Raw genomic sequence first — 21,187 nt, forward strand, 5'->3', positions numbered from 1 at the left:
CACTAATCGTCAAACCAGTACTAAGTATAAAACAATATGAAGGCGGTACCTTCGTAGGTAATATCGTTATTGGGGTAGCAGGGGGGTACCAGGGGGTAGACTTGCCACAAAGAATGTGAAGTACTAACCTAACCAGGACAACGCTACTTTTAAAAGCAAGATCATTTTGATTACGAACACTCTATATTTATAATTTCGACTCTTCCATTTCACGCCCATTGCTCTATCTGTCGTTTTTACTATAGTTTATGCTTTCTATCGAATGGCATAAACTGATCTCTTTATATTTATTAAGTTATTTATTTTCCTTCTCTCTGTCCTTTATTGTGTAAATTTTCAATAGGCTTGTCACATCGATGAGATCGATCAACCTTACCTTTAATACTATTGAAATTTTACTCAGCAGGTACGTATTTAATTGGATGTTGATGTTGTCAAGTGTCTGTATTTTCATTTTTATAAAATAATGGTGTTGGGTTAATTGATTTAATGCATTATAGAAACGAACCCATTTAATATATATAATTATATCTGTAGGCATCAGTTGTGATCCCGAGATTATTTGAAATGGCATGCATCCAATAATATCGCCCGTTGCTCCCATAAGTGTTGTTGATGTTGATTAGAACTGATTATATACTTTACTGTTCAATGAATTTGATTACCGTTTTAACCAATACTTGTACTGAATAACTTAAAACGGACATTTTTTAGACAAACTTGAAAGGAAACTAACAAGGTAATCGAAATTAATAATATTCAACTATTTCAAAGATTTAAAATCGAATAAGCCTTAATAGAATAATGGTATCTTATCAACTTAAAGTCTATGATCTCCCTCGCTCGATGATATCTTTAATTATTTGGAAGAATATGACCATTAAGTACCCCATCGATAGCTGTCTCCAAACTAGCTTTACTAATTTTGAGAAAATCTTTTCAGGTGAGGATTCAGATTCCGCAGGCCGTGGTCGAGGCGCAGGCGCCTTGCCCGCCAGCAAGGAGAAACGGAAACCATTCTTCAAGAAGCAGGAAGCCTGCACGCCCTACGACGTGGTGCCGTCCATGCGGCCCGTCGTGCTCGTCGGCCCCTCGCTCAAAGGCTACGAGGTCACGGACATGATGCAAAAGGCGCTGTTTGACTTTCTGAAAAGACGCTTCGAGGGCAGGTTGGTTTATATCGATTTATGAGAAGAAGAGGACTCTGCTAGAAGAATAGACCGAATAAAATGTAGAAGACTTATAAAATATCATTGTCAGATACGATATTTGAAGTAGTAATTAAAAGTGCTTGTTGGTTTTTTAGTTCGACTAGGTATTTGGCAGAGATGTCCGCGGCGTGTCCTCTAAGAGCGATAACTGGTATTTCAGGATAATAATAACACGTGTGATGGCGGACATATCGCTAGCGAAGCGGTCGCTTCTGAACAACGCCTCGAAGCGAGCTATCGTGGAGCGCTCCAACTCGCGTTCCACTTGCCTCGTGGAAGTTCAGGTACTTGTTCTCACTAGTCTCGTTTTTCCAGGATCATCATCACGCGAGTGACAGCGGATATATCTCTGGCGAAGCGATCCTTGCTCAATAACCCGCCAAAGAAACCGATTATGGACAGAACGAATTCGAGAACCAATTGCTTGGTTGAAGTTCAGGTTCGGTGCTTGGGTGTGGTACTGTTTGACCTACTTCGTATTTAACCGCTCATACATTAACGAACGGAATGACGAATCGTATCGACATTGTGCTTTGATATCGTAACTATAAATCTTGGCTGATTCACTTTATCATATTTCTACTACTGACATAATTCACTGTTGATTTGAGAATCTGTATCTAAACTAACTTTACTAAGCATCAATTATAACGGAATGCATTATCCGCTGAACATTGAATTAATACTCATTTCACGATTCCGAAACACAATATTTTTGGAGATATTGCATGCTAATAGGTATTTTATCTGCTTGCAAATCAAATCGATTTGAAGAAAGAAAACAAAACAATGAACAGGCACAGTTATGGATTGTTTATAATAAATGTTCCGCTGTTGCCTGGCAACGGATTTAGAAAACGACTCAAGTGCTTAACCTACCACGCTGTTCCATTGCATGATGTACTCCATTGATAATTCCGAGACATTTTATATCCTCGTCTCCGAAATACTCCCTAACATGCAATTTCACGATATTCTTCCATCACCACCGAGCACGCGCAGTGAATGATGAACTGTAAATGCAAAAGCACTTGGATAATTCGAGATGCTTATCAGCGTTCAAATTCTTTATTAGGATTTTGTTTATTGTGTACCTTTTCTACTTTTAATGAATTTATAATTCTTGTAAATAGACGGAAATCGAAAGGATATTCGATTTAGCGAGGACGCTGCAGCTGGTTGTGCTAGACTGCGATACCATCAACCATCCATCTCAGCTCGCGAAGACCTCACTGGCTCCGACGATCGTCTATTTGAAAATATCCAGTCCGAAGGTATAATAATACAAAGCATTTTTGTCATATATGTATATAACAATATGGCTAAAGTATTGAGTAAAATAAAATATCATTTATTTGATATTACAAGGGAACTGAAGTCTTTTTTTTTAATTTCTGTAAATATTAGGTTTAGTCCCCTATGACTTGCTTAAATACAAACATTCAACAATTTAAATATTTTTCCATTTAATTATATTTATTACTTAAATCTACGTCGATAAAAAAAGTTAAAATAGTTGTTATGGCAACTTTAAGCGTCTACCGTGCCAGAAATTGATAAACTACTTTATAGAATAAAGCAAAAATTTTTCATAAGGACATCCTATATTTGCAGGTGTTGCAGCGGTTAATAAAGTCCCGCGGTAAAGGACAGAGCAAGAACCTGTCGGTGCAGATGGTGGCGGCAGAGAAGCTGTCGCAGTGTCCGCCGGAAATGTTTGACGTCATCCTCGACGAGAACCAGCTGGAGGAGGCCTGCGAACACATCGCTGAGTATTTAGAGGTACATGACTATGAGATGCCAAATTCATCAGTATTTTTTGGATAATTAAAGGCCAAAAAATGGAACCAAATTTAATTTTATCGGAGTTTTCAGAACTTAGAAAAATGTTAGCATTTAATATTTCTATACTAATATTATAAGTGCGTAAGTAACTTTGTCTGCCTATTTGTATATCTATCGTTCTTTCACTACCAAACCGCTGAACCGAATTTGATGATATTTGGTACTTTTTTTTTGCTGAACACGTGACAAACAACCCACTAAAACGTGTGCGAAGCTACGGGGTATAACTTATATTGAATAAACGATGACTAAATCGTTATTTGTATAATATAGTAGTCCATCGCAACAATAAATTATATTATGTTTCCAGTAGAAGAAAATTCAATTTCAATAAAATTTCATAGAGCTATATTGTACAGTCAGGGTAAGAAAAGTTTCGTCACCTTAAGATCTATTTTCGTGTGCTCAGTATGAACGAAAATCTACTTTACTGATCGATCATATATGTCACTGACAGATATATTTTGACAATTCAGTAGAAGATATCATATCTAATTTAAATATGGAATGTCTAATTACGCCATTAAAAATATTTCATGTTGGCATAAAACCAGACGTAGTCCAAAGATGATGCACTATTTTCAACCAAGTTATGGTACTATGTAAGTTTAATTTTATATGCAGTTGTCGATTAAGTGCTTTAGTTTCAAAAGGTATTTAGAGTTTAAGACTTCATAAAGAAATGAAATTGAAAACTGAGGAAGGTTTTCTTACTCTGACTGTACAATTGTGTAGTCTTAAGTAACGAAATGTGCGCAGGCGTACTGGGCGGCGACACACCCGCCGCAGCCCGCGCCCAGCGCGCACGCGCCGCACGCGCCGCTGCCGCACGCGCATGCGCACTCGCACGCGCACCACGCGCAGCCTGGTGAGTTGAGTGCCGAAATAAATTCCTCTTATACGGTTCTATTGACTAGTTTTAAAAAAAAACATTTAGTTGAAAGAAAAAAATATCCAATTAAGTAGTTATACTAAAGTAGCTTTGAATTTGAAAGTAATCTCTGTAAGCGGTTTTTGAATACGTAGTCTATGTTGATTTTAAGGCCACTTATTTTATTATTTACCAAAACAAACAACAATCTATTTGAATAGGTTTCACGAGCCGAGCCCAAAGGCTGACTGAGTTCACCTCAGGTACTGATACATGTGAAAGTATAAATGTCGTCTAAACACGCTAGTACTCGAATCTTCAGTAAAGCTTTCTTCTTAGAAATAAATATGAATTAATTTAAATGGATAATGCTTAATAAATAACGATCATAATTAATTAATTAATTATTTATATCTTTATACCAATCGACGTTAAGTACTTCTCTAATCTTTATGATATCTGCATTATTTCTTTGGTTTCGTAATTTACGTTGTATATTCTGTGGATTTTTAATAGAAAAACATTTATTTTATTTATCTATTCTCGTTTGTCTAATTTTGTCGTATCACTAATTTAATTACATATAATAATAAAATTTAATTTCTAAAATCCTTTATATTTTAAGTAATATTAGACAATAGTTTGAACTATTAAGAATATCTTCACTGTTTTTCGATCAATTTATCTTTATAATATTCCAATTATCTTTCATGCATCAAACCTAATCTATCATTTTAACTGAAACTCATGTCAACTATATATTTATCAATGTGTATAATTCATAGTAATCTTTATAACTAACTCTTTATCTATCTAACCGATCATTTTCCTCTTTTGAACCCCCCGCAAATACCGGAGGACACCGGGAGAGGTCCGACTCTTACAGCTACGAGAGAGGAAGAGGTACTAACTTCAAACTAATAATTACCCAACGTTTATGATGTTTGTCATATCATTAATCAGGACTAGCACTTGCATTATTATCTGTAGATAGACAATTTTCCATTTTTATCATTCCAAAACTCGCGAATTCATTTTAGTAAGTCATTAATTTACTTTTAATAGATGCTTCTGATCAATAAAAACTGTTCCAATACGACTCTTTCATACTGACTGTATGCCCAGCGATATTTTAAACCTTACTTGTTAACATCACCTGCTTCCATTTAAATTCTTCTCTGTATTTGTCTAAAGCTACTCTAGGCTTAGTTATGTGTTGTAGTTTGTCATGGATGTTTGTTTTGTATATTTGTCTATTTCGATTCAAAACTAGAATATAGATTTTGTAATTTAATTGTAGTAATTTCACTTTCTTAGATTTATATACGTTTGCATACGATCCATTATTTTAGTAAGCACAATGGCATAGTGATTGACATTTGATGTAAATTAGTATTATGTAAATATCACCTAGAGCTTCATAGATCTGTAGATTATGATTCACAGTGTCGTCTGTCGCCCACGAGCCATCTCACGTTGCACTGACATCACCCTGTTCATTTCAGTACAAGCGTCTGGACAAGCGCATTAGCCTCGCAGAAGACCATATATTCCAGTTCCATTATAGTGCAGCCATCGACGAAGCCCTTCCAGGTTGCAACCATTTTATAGGTTCCCATTTTTGTGAGCTTCCGCTAATCAGGGTGTCGCTTTTACTAATTGATCCCCGTTCTCGACGTCGCGTCCTCCTTGTAAAGTTGGAATATTACTCTTACCAATTTGCATAAAGACGTCCGCTGGATCTTTGATCGCTACAAATGTATATGTTTGCGTCTTTGTCTTTTTTTTATTTTGCATATTTAATATTTATGGCGAGCTCAAAGATCTCAGCACCGGCAGCCTAAGGCCGACGCCTTAGCTCCAGAAGCCGCTTCAATAGGTTTGCTTCTCCGCAGCGACGCCGCCCACGCCCGAGGCCGCGGTGCTGCCGTGCCCGGGCAAGGTCCGCAATTGTGGAAAGGTCCCTGAGTCTAGTCTCGTAGCGCGGGCCTCGTAAGTGCGTGCCCGTGTGAGAGTCCAGTCTAACCGATCCCACCCCGTGTGTCGTGTGATATAATCCAGTCATTTTGACACCTCGTTCGACTGCCTAAAGTAGAACACTTTTTTACTACTACGCGAGATTCGAACGATGTCGTCGAAAATGTTTTACTTCTTAAAAATAAATTCTTCAATTAAAAGAGATCAATCATTTCTTGATACAGGTAGGGCGCGCGTGCAACGTCCGGAGCGGCTCGAGGAGGAGGAATACTACCCTCGCGAGCACTACCAGCGCTACCCGCGGGACTACCCACGGGAATACCACGAGGGCTACTCGTCGGAGTACGCGCACGACCCGTACGAGCGCGAGCGCGAGGCGTACGGGCACGACTACACGCGGGAGTACGGGCGGGAGTACGCGCGCGAGGCGTACCCGCGCGAGGAGCGCGGCGCGCGCACGCGCGAGCGCGACGCGTCGGACGAGTACGGCGCGTCGCGGCGCGCGCTCAACGCGGTGTAGCGCGGCCCGCCCGCCCCGCACTGTATCTCTACCGCCGTGTCTTACATTCACGCTTCGACTTGTATTACCTTTCGGCGCCAGCGAAACTAGTGAGAGGTCGATGCCGCGTCCATGTATTTTTTAGGGACGCCCGACCACATTAGTGAAGTTTTAGTAACTGGCGTCATCCGATCTAGACTCCTCGATGTCGAGCGTTTGTCGCTTTATTTACGTAAACTTTTGCGTCGCCACTTTTTTGTTTCGGCACCCTTTCGAGATTTGTATTAGCGCTTACTAGACGTCCGACGGATCCGATGGAGTGCAGCAATCGTGTTTGGCTAGTCGCGTGCGTGCGCGTGGGATACAGTGCGGTCCGTCCGGCCGCCGCCGCGGACGCTGTTTCTATTTGCTGAGCTTTAGCGGCACGCTTTTGCGACGAGTGCAGTGTGTGAGCGATCAGCTTGTGTTCTTTGGTTTTACCCCCTCCGTTCAATGCTTTGGATTATCCACCGTCGACATTACCAATAGATATATCATTAAAAAGAAGCAACGAAGACCTACATAGCGTACATACGTAATAAGTAACCTCTTTTGAACTTATTATTATTAGGTATTTTAAAGAATAATATGGACATTTCTGGTGAATTTGTGACGATAAAAAATGGGTGAATGTACAATTTTCTTAATAGCACCATACATTAGAATAATTTCACATTTAGCTTAACCGTGTTTACTGTGGATCGGTTTCTCGTTGGTGGTATGTCTTATTGGTATTCGAAACATTAGTTCCGATCCCATCACTGATGAGTATACGAATACGTTGTAACCGCAAGCTATATAGAGTGTTTAAAACTACTTTTGTAATATTATAAAATGTAAAAAACTCACTCAGTTAATCCGCTTTCCAGAATCTTAAAATATGATATACCCAAAATATAATACGATACACATGACTTTGATGGAATTGTAATATTATCGACTAAGTAAGACAACGGTTTCCAAGTTTCATTTTATATAAAGTATATTGCCTTTATACACACGATACCATTTCCGAATCCATAAATCCTAGATATCTGTTTTGTTCGAATTCTTTGCTTATCGTATTTTACATAAGCTATTCGAGTATTTACTTATTCAATTTTCAAAGACAAAAGATAAAAGAAAAGTGTTTGTATGGAAGTGTTTCTTTAATCTGTGTGGGAGAGTGCTGGGTTAGGATAGGTTGGAGCCACTGGCGAAGTAAGCTCGCGTGTAATGTATAAATTTTAAATATTATTGATAATTCTAGTGCCGATAGATATTACTTGTTCCCATTTTTTGAACATACATACTCTTGTAATTATAAAGCATCGTCTGTATTTCATTGTTGCAATCATTTGTAAATAAAATACTTTATATCGACTTTGATTTTTTATTTTTAACTAGCAACCCGCCCCGGCTTCGCCCCGGTGCGATGCTGATTCAAATCTAATCTACCATCAGATAAGACAAACCGCTAAGTCTCTATATTTTAAATCTGGAATATCTTCGAAAATGATACATGCTACATGATCATAATACGTGATTGATTCATATGATATTAACGTCACTCAATTGTTTTGCCCCGAACCTCTCCACTAAAACTTGAACTCTATGGTATTGTTATTAAAGATCAAGTTGACTTTTAGGTATTTTTACGAATCGTTTGTATACGATTATAGAAAAGCTTTTTTTTTAACTTTTTCAAACATTTTTTTAAATATTTTCCTGCATAATAAAAACTCGTCGTACTGCAAGTAATATACCAAAAAAAAAATGAAGTGAATCGATTCAGCTATTCTCGAGATTTGCGCTTAGCCACAAATTCATTGATGCATTTTTATATAATACGTGGTTAATAGCAGTTCAAACGAAAATCGTTGGTCCCTGAAATCGTCCATTTTTATTTATAGTGGAGGCTTTATCACAACAGTGGTACATTTACAAACTGTTACTTTTTACTTTATGAATATTTCTGGAACTAGACCGGCGTCGCAACAAAAAAAAATATAGTAACTGATAAAATATTTAATACCATTTGTATTCAGTAAATGGCAATTTTTTTTATGCGTGATATATTTTCTCTTGCATTCCTGCAATCCGAGAGAATGATTTTTGAAGACTGTGAAACGAAGCTGGAGAAGCAAGCGGTTTTTCATTAGATTTTTTTTCCAATGTGTTTTTTTTTATAATTCGATATTTTTTAAATATTTTGTATTATACATTTTTAAATTATTGTAGCATGTATCCAATTCGAAATCAATCTTTTATTAACATAAGAATTAATAACATTAAAGCGCGCGTTCCAACCACTGGGCCATCTCGACTCATTAAAAATGCTTAAATATATACAAATATGAACTAAAACTAGTTGCTGTATAAATCTTGACCGCGTGGAATGGTGGCAAGAATGCTAGCAGCATTCGATAATTAGAATATATTATATAGAACACAAAGGTATCAATAACTAATAATGAAACAAGGTTTACAAGAAAACATAATATATTTTATTACAGGCGTGACAGATATTCAACATCAAGGGTCCGGCGACGCGCCGTCGTAAATAAATTAAATCACAATGTATAACAGATAAATAAATTCAATTCGATATATTCTCGCGTGCCTCTTTGGTTTCTACTAGCTAAGTAAAAATTAATTTTATTTACATTATTCCTCTTAAATATGACGCGGCGGCGAATTAAACTCAACGCGGTTCTGTCTATAACACTGTGCACTTTGACGTTTGGTTACAATTTCATTTCCAAAGCGAGGTGCACTAAGACTAGAGTTTATGATACAAATCGAACAATTCCATTATACTTCATTAGCGTAGAGCTGTTTTAATTACAATACAAACGAAAAACATCAAGATTTCTTCGAAAGTAATACCGCATCATTGAGATATATAATAACCTTATTAAGGCAACATTCCACTATTATAAAACCTCTTTGGTTTCGCACGACACCCTGTCCAGTCCTATGTACACGTTACACGAAAGTGGTCCCTATTTACACATCACAAGAGTCTCCTTTTCACTTTCCGCTGCTTGCGGTCTATGTAGCGCTTCAAACCGACGAGCTGCATCGCTAGTCAGATATAAAGGTAGTCGTTTTTCGTTTCTCTGCAATAGCTTATATTGGGAAACTTGTAAACTGGACTGTATCTTTTATCGCCCTCTGATTCGAGAGATAGGGCGGACAGCGCTCTGGAGGGCTCGTCTTCGTCCTGCGAGGAGCCCGTGGGCGAGGGCAGCGGGGGCGGCACGGCGCGCGGGGGGAGCGGCGGCGCGCGCGGGTTGCGGCGCACGCGGAAGTGACACTCGCTGTCCTGCGGCCACGCGCGTTGCACCAGCAGCGGAAGGTCGTCTGGGTGTAACTTCCGCTCGTACTCTTGGGACGTGCAGACCTGAAGAGACAAAGAGAGATATTAGATATATTTTCTTAAGAAAAAACATTAGTTTCTCAGTCAATATATAATACGAAAGCGATAATTTTGACGTATGTGTAACTTTAATGCTTGAGGAACTGGTGACTAGATAATTGACTTTATCAGCCGATACAGTCGTTGTCGCTTTATAAATAAAAACCACTTGTAAACACAAAGCTACATAATATAGATATTACAGACGTTATAGTTAGACGGACTCGTAGCTAAAGTAACTTTTGAGCTGTATACCGTTACCCTAACGGTAAGTAATGAAAAATAGTTTAATTAGTCTACCGCCGATAGTTATGTTTTGCTGACCCTCATAACAGCAGCCATATTTGTTGATTAGCGCATGAGTAATTATAGGACAAGAGCGGAGAGATTCTAAGCCCACAATCATATATCGAACAGCCTCATAATGTGTTTTATTAGTCAATTTCTTACCTCATAGAGAGAAAATCTTTCGACGCCCTCGGTGGAATCATAGCAGTGCAGCAGTATCGCCAGAAGCTCGTCGGCGGTGGTCCGCTCGCTAGTGAGGAGACACTTGTACTTCGAAGATGACATCAACGCCGAGTCGTATATCTTAACCAATCCTCCAGGACGCATTTGTAGTGAGAATCTGAAAGTAACAAATTATGATTTATGATTTTTTGTTTCTTTAAACTTATGAATCTGCAAATACCGTGCTTATCTATGTACCTATGTGACACTTGTATATTTTAAAAATTATTGTATGCTTCTAGTACTAATTGTATACATGTTTTGTGTGTTTTATGCAATGCAATCTTTTGTCGTGTCATGCGTGTAAAGTTATAGATAGACTTAAAAACCCTCACCAAAGGTAACCAAAGATACATTAACGTCTTTTTTTTATCTTTTTTAAGGACAGTTTTTTCAGTCGGAGTGTATGGTCATGAGAAAGAACAAAGTAATCAAAGAATTCCAAATGACAATAATGTTCTTACACTAAAAAAAGCTATAAAATAGATCCGTAATAGATAACAAATATAATACGATTAATTACGATTTTTATTACGATAGATTTATTTCGAATATTTGTTTTGTGAATAATGATGTTTAGGTAGCTGTATGCGTTGTGACTCGTAAATCTGTAGCGGATCACTCGTAGTTGCCGTAAAATAAATCGACGGCGTTTCTTTACAGAGTTTGAAGCCGACCGTGCTATTTATACTACTATACTATATATTGTAATATATTGAATATACCTTCCTTTAAACTACTCCTTACTTATTTTATTTAAAAACTTATTATTTTTAAAAGTACGTATTATTTTTATACAATATTGGAAAAGAGTAACTAATGTGTTTCTTGTCGCTTGTTCTCTACATTCCAAACAAGCAATGTCTTTACTTTTAATATAATTCTATAAAATGTCGAATCAAAAGTGCTTGTAAAAACTAACTTGTATAAAGTAACATCTTGATTTTGTATGAGTTCTACTTAGTAAGTAATAGGTATAACGTATCCCATTCTAGTGTGTCGATTTTGGCCTCTTTATATCTTGGATAACAGATACAATTAAATTTAATCAGATAATTATGGAGCAAGGACTTAGAGAGTAGAACTTAAGTACTTACTAGTAATCTATTCTTTTGACTTATGTGATATATTTTGACCATTTCCTTATAAGACAATGGCTAAGCAATGTTTGTCAGTATTTTTGATTTATCGTTAAGTCCAACAACAAATGAAGTCTTAATAAGATGTTAATGACATACAAATGATTAAAGCAATCCTACTTTTTATATAAACTAATTAATGCGTTATAATTGAATCCCACAAGCCGAACATAAGATCCAGGAAACTGACTGTCATAAAAAGCCAGTTCGCCTTGCATATATTAAGCGAGCAAAAAGATTTTAATTTTAATTCCTCGTAATATCAAACGCATTTCAGAACAAACAAACTATAAGATTTAATTATATAATTAGCGAAGTGACTCGTCATGAGAATGTTTTATATAGTAATGTAGAAATAATTCATAGTATCGATATACGTGCTATCCACATCTAAAAATTGTAAGTGTGCATATATTGTAAATAATTATTATTATTGAATATTTTCGTTACATCCCTGTTTTATATAATTTTACTCCATTAAGATAATATTTTTTGTAGTTTTTTTTTAAATTTAAATATGTTTTTGTATTTGTGGTTTTCGTAAAACGAATTTCAAATTTGGCAAAAAGCAACGTTACAAAAATCAAAATTTCTATGGTAAGTCTTGGGTACGTAAGAAACATTCATGGAGTAACTTTTAAATCCAAGAGGAGTAAGAGACACACGCAAAAAGCAACTTTAATGCATACCATTCACCAGTTAATAAAAAAATTATTCAACTACATTTACGACATATAAAAGTTGTTCTATTAACAGATATACAGTTCATGTCATAATATTATCACAGGAAAGATCCCGAGTGATGTCGTACGTAACGCGATACATTCGGTCGATAAAGTGTTAAGGAGTTTTTAAAACTTTTTATTGCGTCTAGCTGCTATGTTTACGGGACAGGAATAGACGACCGGAAGGGAAGAAGGGACAAAACGAATCTTTTTCGAGAACGCTAGCCGGTGCCGGTGGTCCGGCGACGAACGCTAACGGGGTTTTATAAGTTTTGTTTACGCGATTCTTTGACGTTATTGTCGTGAAAGTGTAATTCAAAATAGTCTCATTTTTGTTACTATGGTTTGTTAATCATGTATATTAATATAAATACAACGACAACAACAGCCTGTAAATTCCCACTGCTGGGCTAAAGGCCTCCTCTCCCTTTGATGAAAAGGTTTTGGAACATATCCCACCACGCTGTTCCAATGCGGGTTGATGGAATACACATGTGGCAGAATTTCTATGAAATTTGTCACATGCAGGTTTCCTCACGATGTTTTCCTTCACCGCTGAGCACGAGATGAATTATAAAGACAAATATTGAGCACACGAATCAGCGGTGCTTGCCTGGGCTTGAACCCGCAATCATCGGTTAAGACGCACGCGTTTTAACTACTGGGCCATCTCGACTCATAATATTATAAATGTGAAAGTAACTTTGTCGGTCTGTCTGTCGCTCTTTCATGACCAAACAGCTCGACCGATTTTGATGAAATTTGGTATAAATGAAAGTTGAATTCCAAAAAAGGACATAGGTTACTTTTTGCCTAAAACATGACAACCAACAACCTAAAACGCGAGCAAAGCTGCGACTACTAGTTTATAATTATCAATACCCTCACACCATTTCCTTAATACGCTATTCTTAATTAATTTTCATCTTCATTATCGTCAACTTGGTTGGTAATATATTTACTGTTGAAAATCTACTAGTAAAATACATATGTTTAAATTCATTCGACCATTCAAATATATAATATTATTAATTCATTCAAATGAGTATTCCATTAAAAAACATAATCCATCATTCGATACATACAATAATTCGTCGGCATCCGCTTATAATATATTCGAAATATATCAACTCGATCATTCGTATATCCTTTGCATAAATATAATCCATCTATCTAATTAAAACTCACCTCTCCTCTCATTAACTTGTAACGCGAATTGATTAATTACGATAACACATGCGTGTATGTTTAAAATAAAGTCAATGTTCTTGGTTGGACAAAAAATAATGAAACTATATAAATTTCGATCAGTAATCTTTCCGTGTTGAAGTAACTTTATTAATTAATTCATATAAGTAATTGTTCATGAATTAATGAGATTATATTCATTACACAAATATAAAAAAAAGTTGTATAATATTTCTTGATATTTGCAAAACGCGATGTGAATGCATTACAATTATCATTAATTGATAGTTTGGTAAATTGTATGAGTAATCTTTCAATGGATAATAAATAGAAATGTATATTGATCATTATTTTTGTTTTCATTTATTTTTTACGGAAAAAATTTTGAGGGTATTGAGCATAAAATTTCTAATTTGATTTTGTGTAAAACGTATCTATGGGCAATGCCAAATCACAGGCGAAGGCAAAGAAACAAATCTAAATATTACATTGATCCGTTATCTTTGGTCGAGCATATATCACTGTGGATTCAATAATAAATAGCATTTCGTACCGATATTTTAGAAGTAAAACAAATGAGGATCTTTATAATAAAACACTCCACTGAAGTTCTTATAGTATAGATATAATAATCAAGAACAAACAACTACAAACAGTAGTAGTACATTATATAGCAGAACCATTATCATAACCCATGGAAGATGTTTGTTTGTGTCTAGTCCTTGCAATAGGCATTACAGCTTTACTTAGGTTTGAGTAAAAAGTTTCGTACGCAAGAAGGTTTTAAGTCGGTCAAAAGCACGCTTTAATTTTTTTTTAATGAAAATACGACTAATAACACATACGCGCGCATGGGAAAGGTTCTCTTCTGCGCATTATTATTATTAAAAAATAAAAAAAAAACAGACGTAAGTAATTACTTAATCTGTCAATTGCGGATGGCTACTTGATATCTTTCCACAAGTAGAGGAAACCATTCACACTTGAGTTGAGACAAAAAATAAATTTAACGGTAAAAATAGAATTGTGAACACAAAATGAATTAAGTTTTTATTAGTAAATGTATTCAATAAATTCAACCTATAATATAACTGTAAAACTCTTTATTATAAGACGAACGAGCTGTTGAGTCTGAAAGTAAATGGTCACTTCTGTGCATCAATTTTGGGAACAGAAGTTATGTCCTCATGTGTAGCGTCTATTATTCTGTCTTAAATAGCGTGTGAAACTCGAGACCTTTATCGAAAAATTGTCACGAAGAGATCGCTCTTTTAGTGATATAATAGTACAAAGCGTTAAATTTTTTGTTTATATAATTTACTCTTTTGTTTTTCCAATTATTTCCATTGTATTATATTCTAAAGTATTATTCTAAGATAACGTAAACTAACCTAAACATGCAACTGAGGTCTTGAACTCTCCTAATTATCATTCAATTGTCTCGTTACTGGGACAAGACTGTAATTATTCGCGGTTACAGCACAAACAGGCGAAGTCTAGGATCGAAATCTAAATAATAATCAATAAATTGTATTCTTAATATCTATGCCTGTTATCTCATTGTCAACAGATTCACAGCTGTCTCTGTCTTATCTATAAACAAATTATAACTAAGACTCAAATATGGGTTATTAGTAACCCACATACGAGTCTTAGCAAACAATGCAAAAAAAAATTTTTTAAAGAATTTTCTAAAAGAGACCGCATATGACCCACAGTTGGGCAACAACCTTCTATTAATGAACTTTTCTTTGTGAACTTGTTTGTGTGTGTAGTATGAAAAGCAAAAGTACCAGGAGATTATAAATAAGGAAGAACTTACTTGGAATAGCCCTTCGGGTGGCACGCTTGTAGCGCCGCCGGTCGCGCGTCATCGTCCAACACCAATGTGGTCCGCAGACCAGCAGCCCGCACTCTCACTTCCATGCTCAAATAGAAAAGTCTCGGGTCCCGATGACGCATCCTGAACTTGCTGAGGAGGGTTGCGACCACCTCCTTGGCGCGGGTGCCCCAAGTAACGGAGAGGGTCTTGTATTCGATATCGGGTCGGAGGCATCGAGCGTACACTTTTATCGTCGTCTGAAATTAAAAAAACACAATTTATTACTTCGACTTCAAAGTAATTAACATTAACATTGTAAAAATTATATAAAAAACCTTTTATTTACTTTAAAGTTAATCGTATAAATTAGTTTTATGTTATAATTATTAATTAATTTCCTTACAGAACCTTCAGTACATATATATGAACGCATGAGTCATTTTAAATAATATGATTTAAAGTTAAGCTCGTAAAAGCACCCCTCGTGTTATATGAGACGTCATAGGTAACCAATACGACGGGAAAAAGCCGCCATGTTGAAAAACCTAATGAATCTTGAATGTATAAATATTTCATAGTCAAGTATTACTTTGTAGAATATAATAAACTTTAAACATAAACTCACTATTAATTGCATAATGTCATAAATGAATGATATAGGAAATATATACATAGAACGCATTCTCTTAGTTTAATAAAGGTATCATATATCTATCTGAACCCGTTGATTGTTTTATAAAAAAGTAATTGAATTCTAAAATATATTAAGAGATTAATGTATAAAAGATAGTTGTTTTATACAAGAGGAAACAGGACGTGAAGTAAAATGCAAAAAAGGAGAGATACCATCTGGTTGGTGAGCGAGGGAATCTTTGTCCTCGTTTGGATAATTGGGGAAATATATCGAACATAACGATTGAAAAGGATTGGTGTATTGACTTGCAACCGGATTTATCACAATTATTAAATTGTTTCGCTTCTTGTTACTTTTTTCCACCAATTAAATCAATAAGAAACGACCAATTAAATTTTGTTCGGCTCCATAATGATCTTAGGAAAGTAAGATAAGGAAAATGACGTGACCAAAACCGTAAAAACAATCAAACAAACGGTAATATTATTGTAATTATTATTATTATAAAAGTCAAAATTGCTCATTAAATTCCCGTAATCATATCAATCAACATATAAATTGACCTTGTTAAAATAATTTATGGTAAAATTTGTGCACTTTTGGAAGCTATTTGGAATATATTGGGCTCACGGCGTTAATAAAATTTGTAGGTATGACATACTAAGAGCTGGCCAAGTATCCGCTCCTACCGCGGTTTCCTGTGGACTAATGGATGTCACAAACCACAAGACTACAGTATAGAACCGGAGAAAAGGCTTTACAAATAATAGCTTTGTCTCTTTTAAAATATATCGAATTTAAAAAAGTATAATCCTGTAGAACGATAACACTCATGTGAAGGATTTTGTTTTAAAGCTATATAATTTTCGTAACTTAAGCTAATATTTTATATATAAGTATAATACACTGTACAAAAACTCAATGACGTATCTCTTTCATTTATAAGTCTAAATGTCTTAAAACGAATTATTCTAGATTAAATCAGACTATACTGGCATAAAAATTAAACTACGTATTTTTTATTAAATATATATTCAGTATCTAATGATCAAAAAATGAAATCTTTCTGAAGCATCAAATCGAATCAATATTCAATATATTATACCCAGAACGCACATAAGTTCTATTGGAATTTCCTATAATTCAATGGCAATTTAACTTAGAAAAGTAGAATCTTTACGACGCGGCCGCCAACTACCTTATTAAATTATTACTCAACGTAACAGAATGCAAGGATTGCAGAAAATCAGGTTCCCACGCGCGCTTGCGAACTTGAAAACACAAAGTTGCAAACTTTATAACAAATAATATAATCACTGATGAAAAATGACTATAATTAATATGAGAAAAAAAGTTGGTATTTATTTAAGATGAAAAACTTACGTGAATATTATGGGGATGGAAAGCTAAACGCATTCGCGGTGCCGGCACCGGCGCTTGCGCAGCCATGACGCGTGCGCACGTGGAGCTGCGCGATCGACACTGAGCTACGGAACTACGCCCCGGCTCTGGTCGCGGAAGTGAGCCCCAACACGAGGGGTAAGCCGATACACCTGTTGCGCCCCATCACAATGACAGGAAACCCATGCAAAGTACATGGAATTGCAACAGTTGATGGCGAAGTATTGATTTTGATATTATTTTACAAGGGGACTATCCGATGACATGGTACATGTAAACTGCATTATCCAACCTAACATTGAACTGCAACCACAAGAATAATACTTTCATCTTTATTCATATTATTAATGTGAAAGTAACTCTGTCTGTTTGACGCTCTTTCAAAACCAAACCAATGAAGAAAGGTTGAGATGAAATATGGTGAAGCAAATTTGAACTTCAAGGAAGCTTTATGCCTAACATCTGACAACAAACCCCTAAAACGAGAGCGAATCCGCGAGCGACTACTAGTATCTCATATAAAAATCACCTGTCATAACTACAAATAATAGTGATGTATAAAATCGATAAAAGAAAGTGTCGGTAAAAGTAGTCAGCGTGACGTTGTCCGAGCGACTCGTCTTGAAGGAAACAGAAAAAGTTTAAGCGGAAGACTTCGAAACGCATCTCCAACGAGTTTACCTTCCGTACACAGTCTAGATTCCAATTTAGATTCAATTATTTACGTTCGAAAAGGTACCAGTTATGTTCACTGCGTCAGAATATATTCAATGTTTTTTCTTTAACAATGAATTTTTTATCGATATCAATATCAAGTTTAAAACATACTTCGTATACTTACGTATGTATATATTCTATGCATGTATGTATGTAACTATATTCGGTATAGAAGTACTTATTACATTCTTTGTTTTATGAGTATTACACATATCCCTATGACAATTATCACTGCGAACAATGACTGCTAACGATTATTACTTGATAAAGCTTTCGAGCAATATCGTTAGTAAATATGAGAGTCATAGAAATAATACGACAAATTCGGATTGCGGTTTTTTCAAATCATTTGTAAAAAATACTTTGTTAATTAAGGCATATTATTCAATACAAAATTATATCGATGATAAAAAAGCGTGGAGCTAATACTTGTTGACTTCTTAACAGGATCATATACATATGGTAATTGCATTTAAGTAACATGACTTGGTATTTTTAAAGGCTGAAAAAGCTCTTTTTGATTGAACTACTGAGTTACTTGCCGGTTCTCCTCGATAGAATTTGCATTTCGATCCAATAGTAGCTACACTTAATATAGCTTACTTGAATAAAGTATATTTTGATTTTGATTTTTAATAGTTTTTACTTACTTACTTTTTTTGATTTTTAATAGTTTTTTCAGGCGTATGTGTGACTTAGTAGCTACCTAAATTCTAACATTACAAAATTGATAGTTAAAAATGTGACACCTGTATTTAATTACGCTCTCTTTATTAGTTATTGTCGTTCTTTATTCTTGGTTGGAGTATAATTGCTTACTCTATCCTCCATAAGAATAACATATATGATATTATATTGTCATATTTTGAATATTATTTCGACTCTTGAATGTTCACAAAAATACAGATATACATACATTTCCTCTCCTAATTAATAAGGTTGATTGTTAGTTTTAACAGTTCGTTGTTACATCATTATTCATGAATGACAAAAAACCATTAGTCACTGTATTAAATAACAATTTTTCACCAGAACTCGAGCCCTTAAAATCACCGACGCGGGCGCACTCTAATGACGCTACGCGCTATCGTACCGTGACAGTTTACATGCACGTGCGCGCGCGCACATTACGGTCTGATAGTGCGGTACTTGTGAAATAGATGGCGCTACTGGATACTTATTTCTTTTTTTAAATAGGCTATAATATTTTTATTTTAGATTATTATGAATATCTATTTAACAGTAGTTATTTACATTTCTTTAACTTTGTTGTCAAGAGGATCATTTAATCGAAGCGATTATAATTATCATAAAATATAGTTACACTTTAAGGGTCAATAGTCGAGGGTCAATAAACAGAGCATACTAGATCGATTACTACCATAATCACAACTGCTAGCGATTATGCGCCGGCATTACGACAGCAGCACGGCGAGATAACAACGATCTTATTCCAAGGTATTAAATACTATAATAGCGCTGATCAGATTGGTAAGTTACGAGGTTAAATGTTAGATTACACGGCCTGTAATAATTTATAAAATAAGATAGAGCATTTAGTTTCAGGTAAAGATTTATATAATACAAATAAAATATTTCACGCTTTTAATGCTGTTATATGCTGACAAGTATAATAGATTGTCTACCACTTAGGTATCACCCATACGTCATATATTTTACCGCCAAATGGTAACACTTAGTATTGTTGCGTTTTTTGAAGGATGAGTTAGCCAATTAACGAAGGGCACAAGGATAAAATGTCAGTTCCCTAGGTCGATATCAGGATTTATTTGAATGTAGAACACTAATATTCAGAGGCGGTGGTGACCGTTATATATTCTATTAAAATTATAAAAATATCAAGTTACATTTATGTCAAATATTTATAATTATATTATAATAAATATAAATGTATTATTTCCTAAAATGTATCCGACGGATGTTTAACATTAATGTCTAATACTTGAATTTAATTATAATGACAAAAACAATTCATGTTTATATTATAATTAATTATAATGACCGTTATACGTAATTATTACATAATATAAAGAATCGATATTTCTAGGGATGTCTAATCCATACAATCCTGCATTTAAAGCTATACATTTTCAAATTAATAGTTTATGTATACTGTTTTTCTTGAATTACAAATATCGTGCATTTTATAATTTTAATAACCGCTTAATATCATTAAACATAAACTCGATGTATTTATAAAAATCCTAAACAAAACGACAGGACGCCCTAAATTGGGTGAATGAGGTGTGACGACAACTCAGGAAATTAGGAAATGTAAATATTTAATATTAAAATGAACCTTAATCCCATGATAATAGAGGTGATCGTTTGGGATTAAAATATACACAGAAAGAGTTGGTTTAATTTGTGCATCCGGCGGGATTCCGATCTGCAGCCAATCATTCGTGATTAGTGGGGAAACGGCAAAGGAATCGTGTTTCTATATCTTTTTATCTCAACATGAAAGGAATTGTGTGTGATATAAAAATCGATTCTACTATCAGACGCTCAGGAAGCTACAAGATGAATTACGAACTGTTAATATAGTTAGTCACTGAGATTAACCGCAGGTTTGAACTCCATCACTTATATTGCATAGTATATCTGTATCTATATCTATGTACGAAAGTTTCTCTGTCTATTTGGATGATAAGGATATAGAATACTTTTCAGTAAATACCTGACAAAAATCCCTAAAACGCGGGCGAAATCGTGGGCAACAACTAAGGATATATTTAATATATGTACAGCTGAATCAGAGCTTAAATAAACGATGGGAAAATAAAGTATTAATTATATATAAATTAAAATTACGGTTTCGCAAAGCATTGCATAGTATAAAACAAAGTCGCTTTCCGTTGTCTGTCCCTATGCATGCTTGGATCTTTAAAACTTACGCAACGGACTTTGATGCGATTTTTTAACAAATAGATTGTTTCGGGAGGAAGGTTTTTGTATATAGTACATGGACAATATAATAAGGAAACAATGATAATTTTAGAGGTTTCTAAAGTGATGTCGTAAGTAAACAAATTCTGTTATACATATTAAGTATTTAGTGTAAGCAATTCATCCGTGCGAAGCCGGTGCGGGTCTCTAGTTATTGATAAAATCAAATTATTGAAATAATAATATCCTAGTAACCATTATATGCGTAAGCCAAATATAATAAAGTTTTTTTAATTGTG

At 35.1% G+C, this 21,187-nt stretch overlaps 2 protein-coding genes across 26 annotated transcripts in view; one reads left to right on the forward strand and one right to left on the reverse strand.

The window, feature by feature from the left end:
• Positions 1-7,804, forward strand: part of LOC124531050 (voltage-dependent L-type calcium channel subunit beta-2) — a 157,623-nt gene extending 149,819 nt beyond the window's left edge. For 14 of the 24 annotated variants that reach the window (XM_047105476.1, XM_047105487.1, XM_047105488.1 and 11 more), the window contains 7 exons: positions 944-1,169; positions 1,372-1,495; positions 2,345-2,485; positions 2,826-2,993; positions 3,816-3,924; positions 5,823-5,869; positions 6,129-7,804. In XM_047105476.1, coding sequence (XP_046961432.1) covers positions 944-1,169; positions 1,372-1,495; positions 2,345-2,485; positions 2,826-2,993; positions 3,816-3,924; positions 5,823-5,869; positions 6,129-6,548 — 1,235 coding nt within the window. In that variant the 3' untranslated portion in view covers positions 6,549-7,804. Of the gene's footprint in view, positions 1-943; positions 1,170-1,371; positions 1,496-1,526; positions 1,651-2,344; positions 2,486-2,825; positions 2,994-3,815; positions 3,925-4,148; positions 4,299-4,764; positions 4,831-5,432; positions 5,521-5,822; positions 5,924-6,128 lie in introns of those variants that run through there. The other 10 variants (XM_047105473.1, XM_047105475.1, XR_006966491.1 and 7 more) reach the window with 9 other exon arrangements.
• A 1,101-nt stretch (positions 7,805-8,905) lies between these two features.
• LOC124531287 overlaps positions 8,906-21,187 on the reverse strand; it is a 63,660-nt gene continuing 51,378 nt past the window's right edge. The window contains exons 1-4 of one of the 2 annotated variants that reach the window (XM_047105800.1): positions 17,244-17,500; positions 15,227-15,483; positions 10,293-10,470; positions 8,906-9,827 (exon numbers count right to left, since the gene is read on the reverse strand). In XM_047105800.1, coding sequence (XP_046961756.1) covers positions 9,513-9,827; positions 10,293-10,470; positions 15,227-15,483; positions 17,244-17,309 — 816 coding nt within the window. In that variant the 5' untranslated portion in view covers positions 17,310-17,500 and the 3' untranslated portion in view covers positions 8,906-9,512. Of the gene's footprint in view, positions 9,828-10,292; positions 10,471-15,226; positions 15,484-17,243; positions 17,501-21,187 lie in introns of those variants that run through there. The other variant, XM_047105799.1, reaches the window with a different exon arrangement.

The sequence above is a fragment of the Vanessa cardui genome, chromosome 7 (assembly GCF_905220365.1).
Source record: "Vanessa cardui chromosome 7, ilVanCard2.1, whole genome shotgun sequence".
NCBI lineage: Eukaryota > Metazoa > Arthropoda > Insecta > Lepidoptera > Nymphalidae > Vanessa > Vanessa cardui.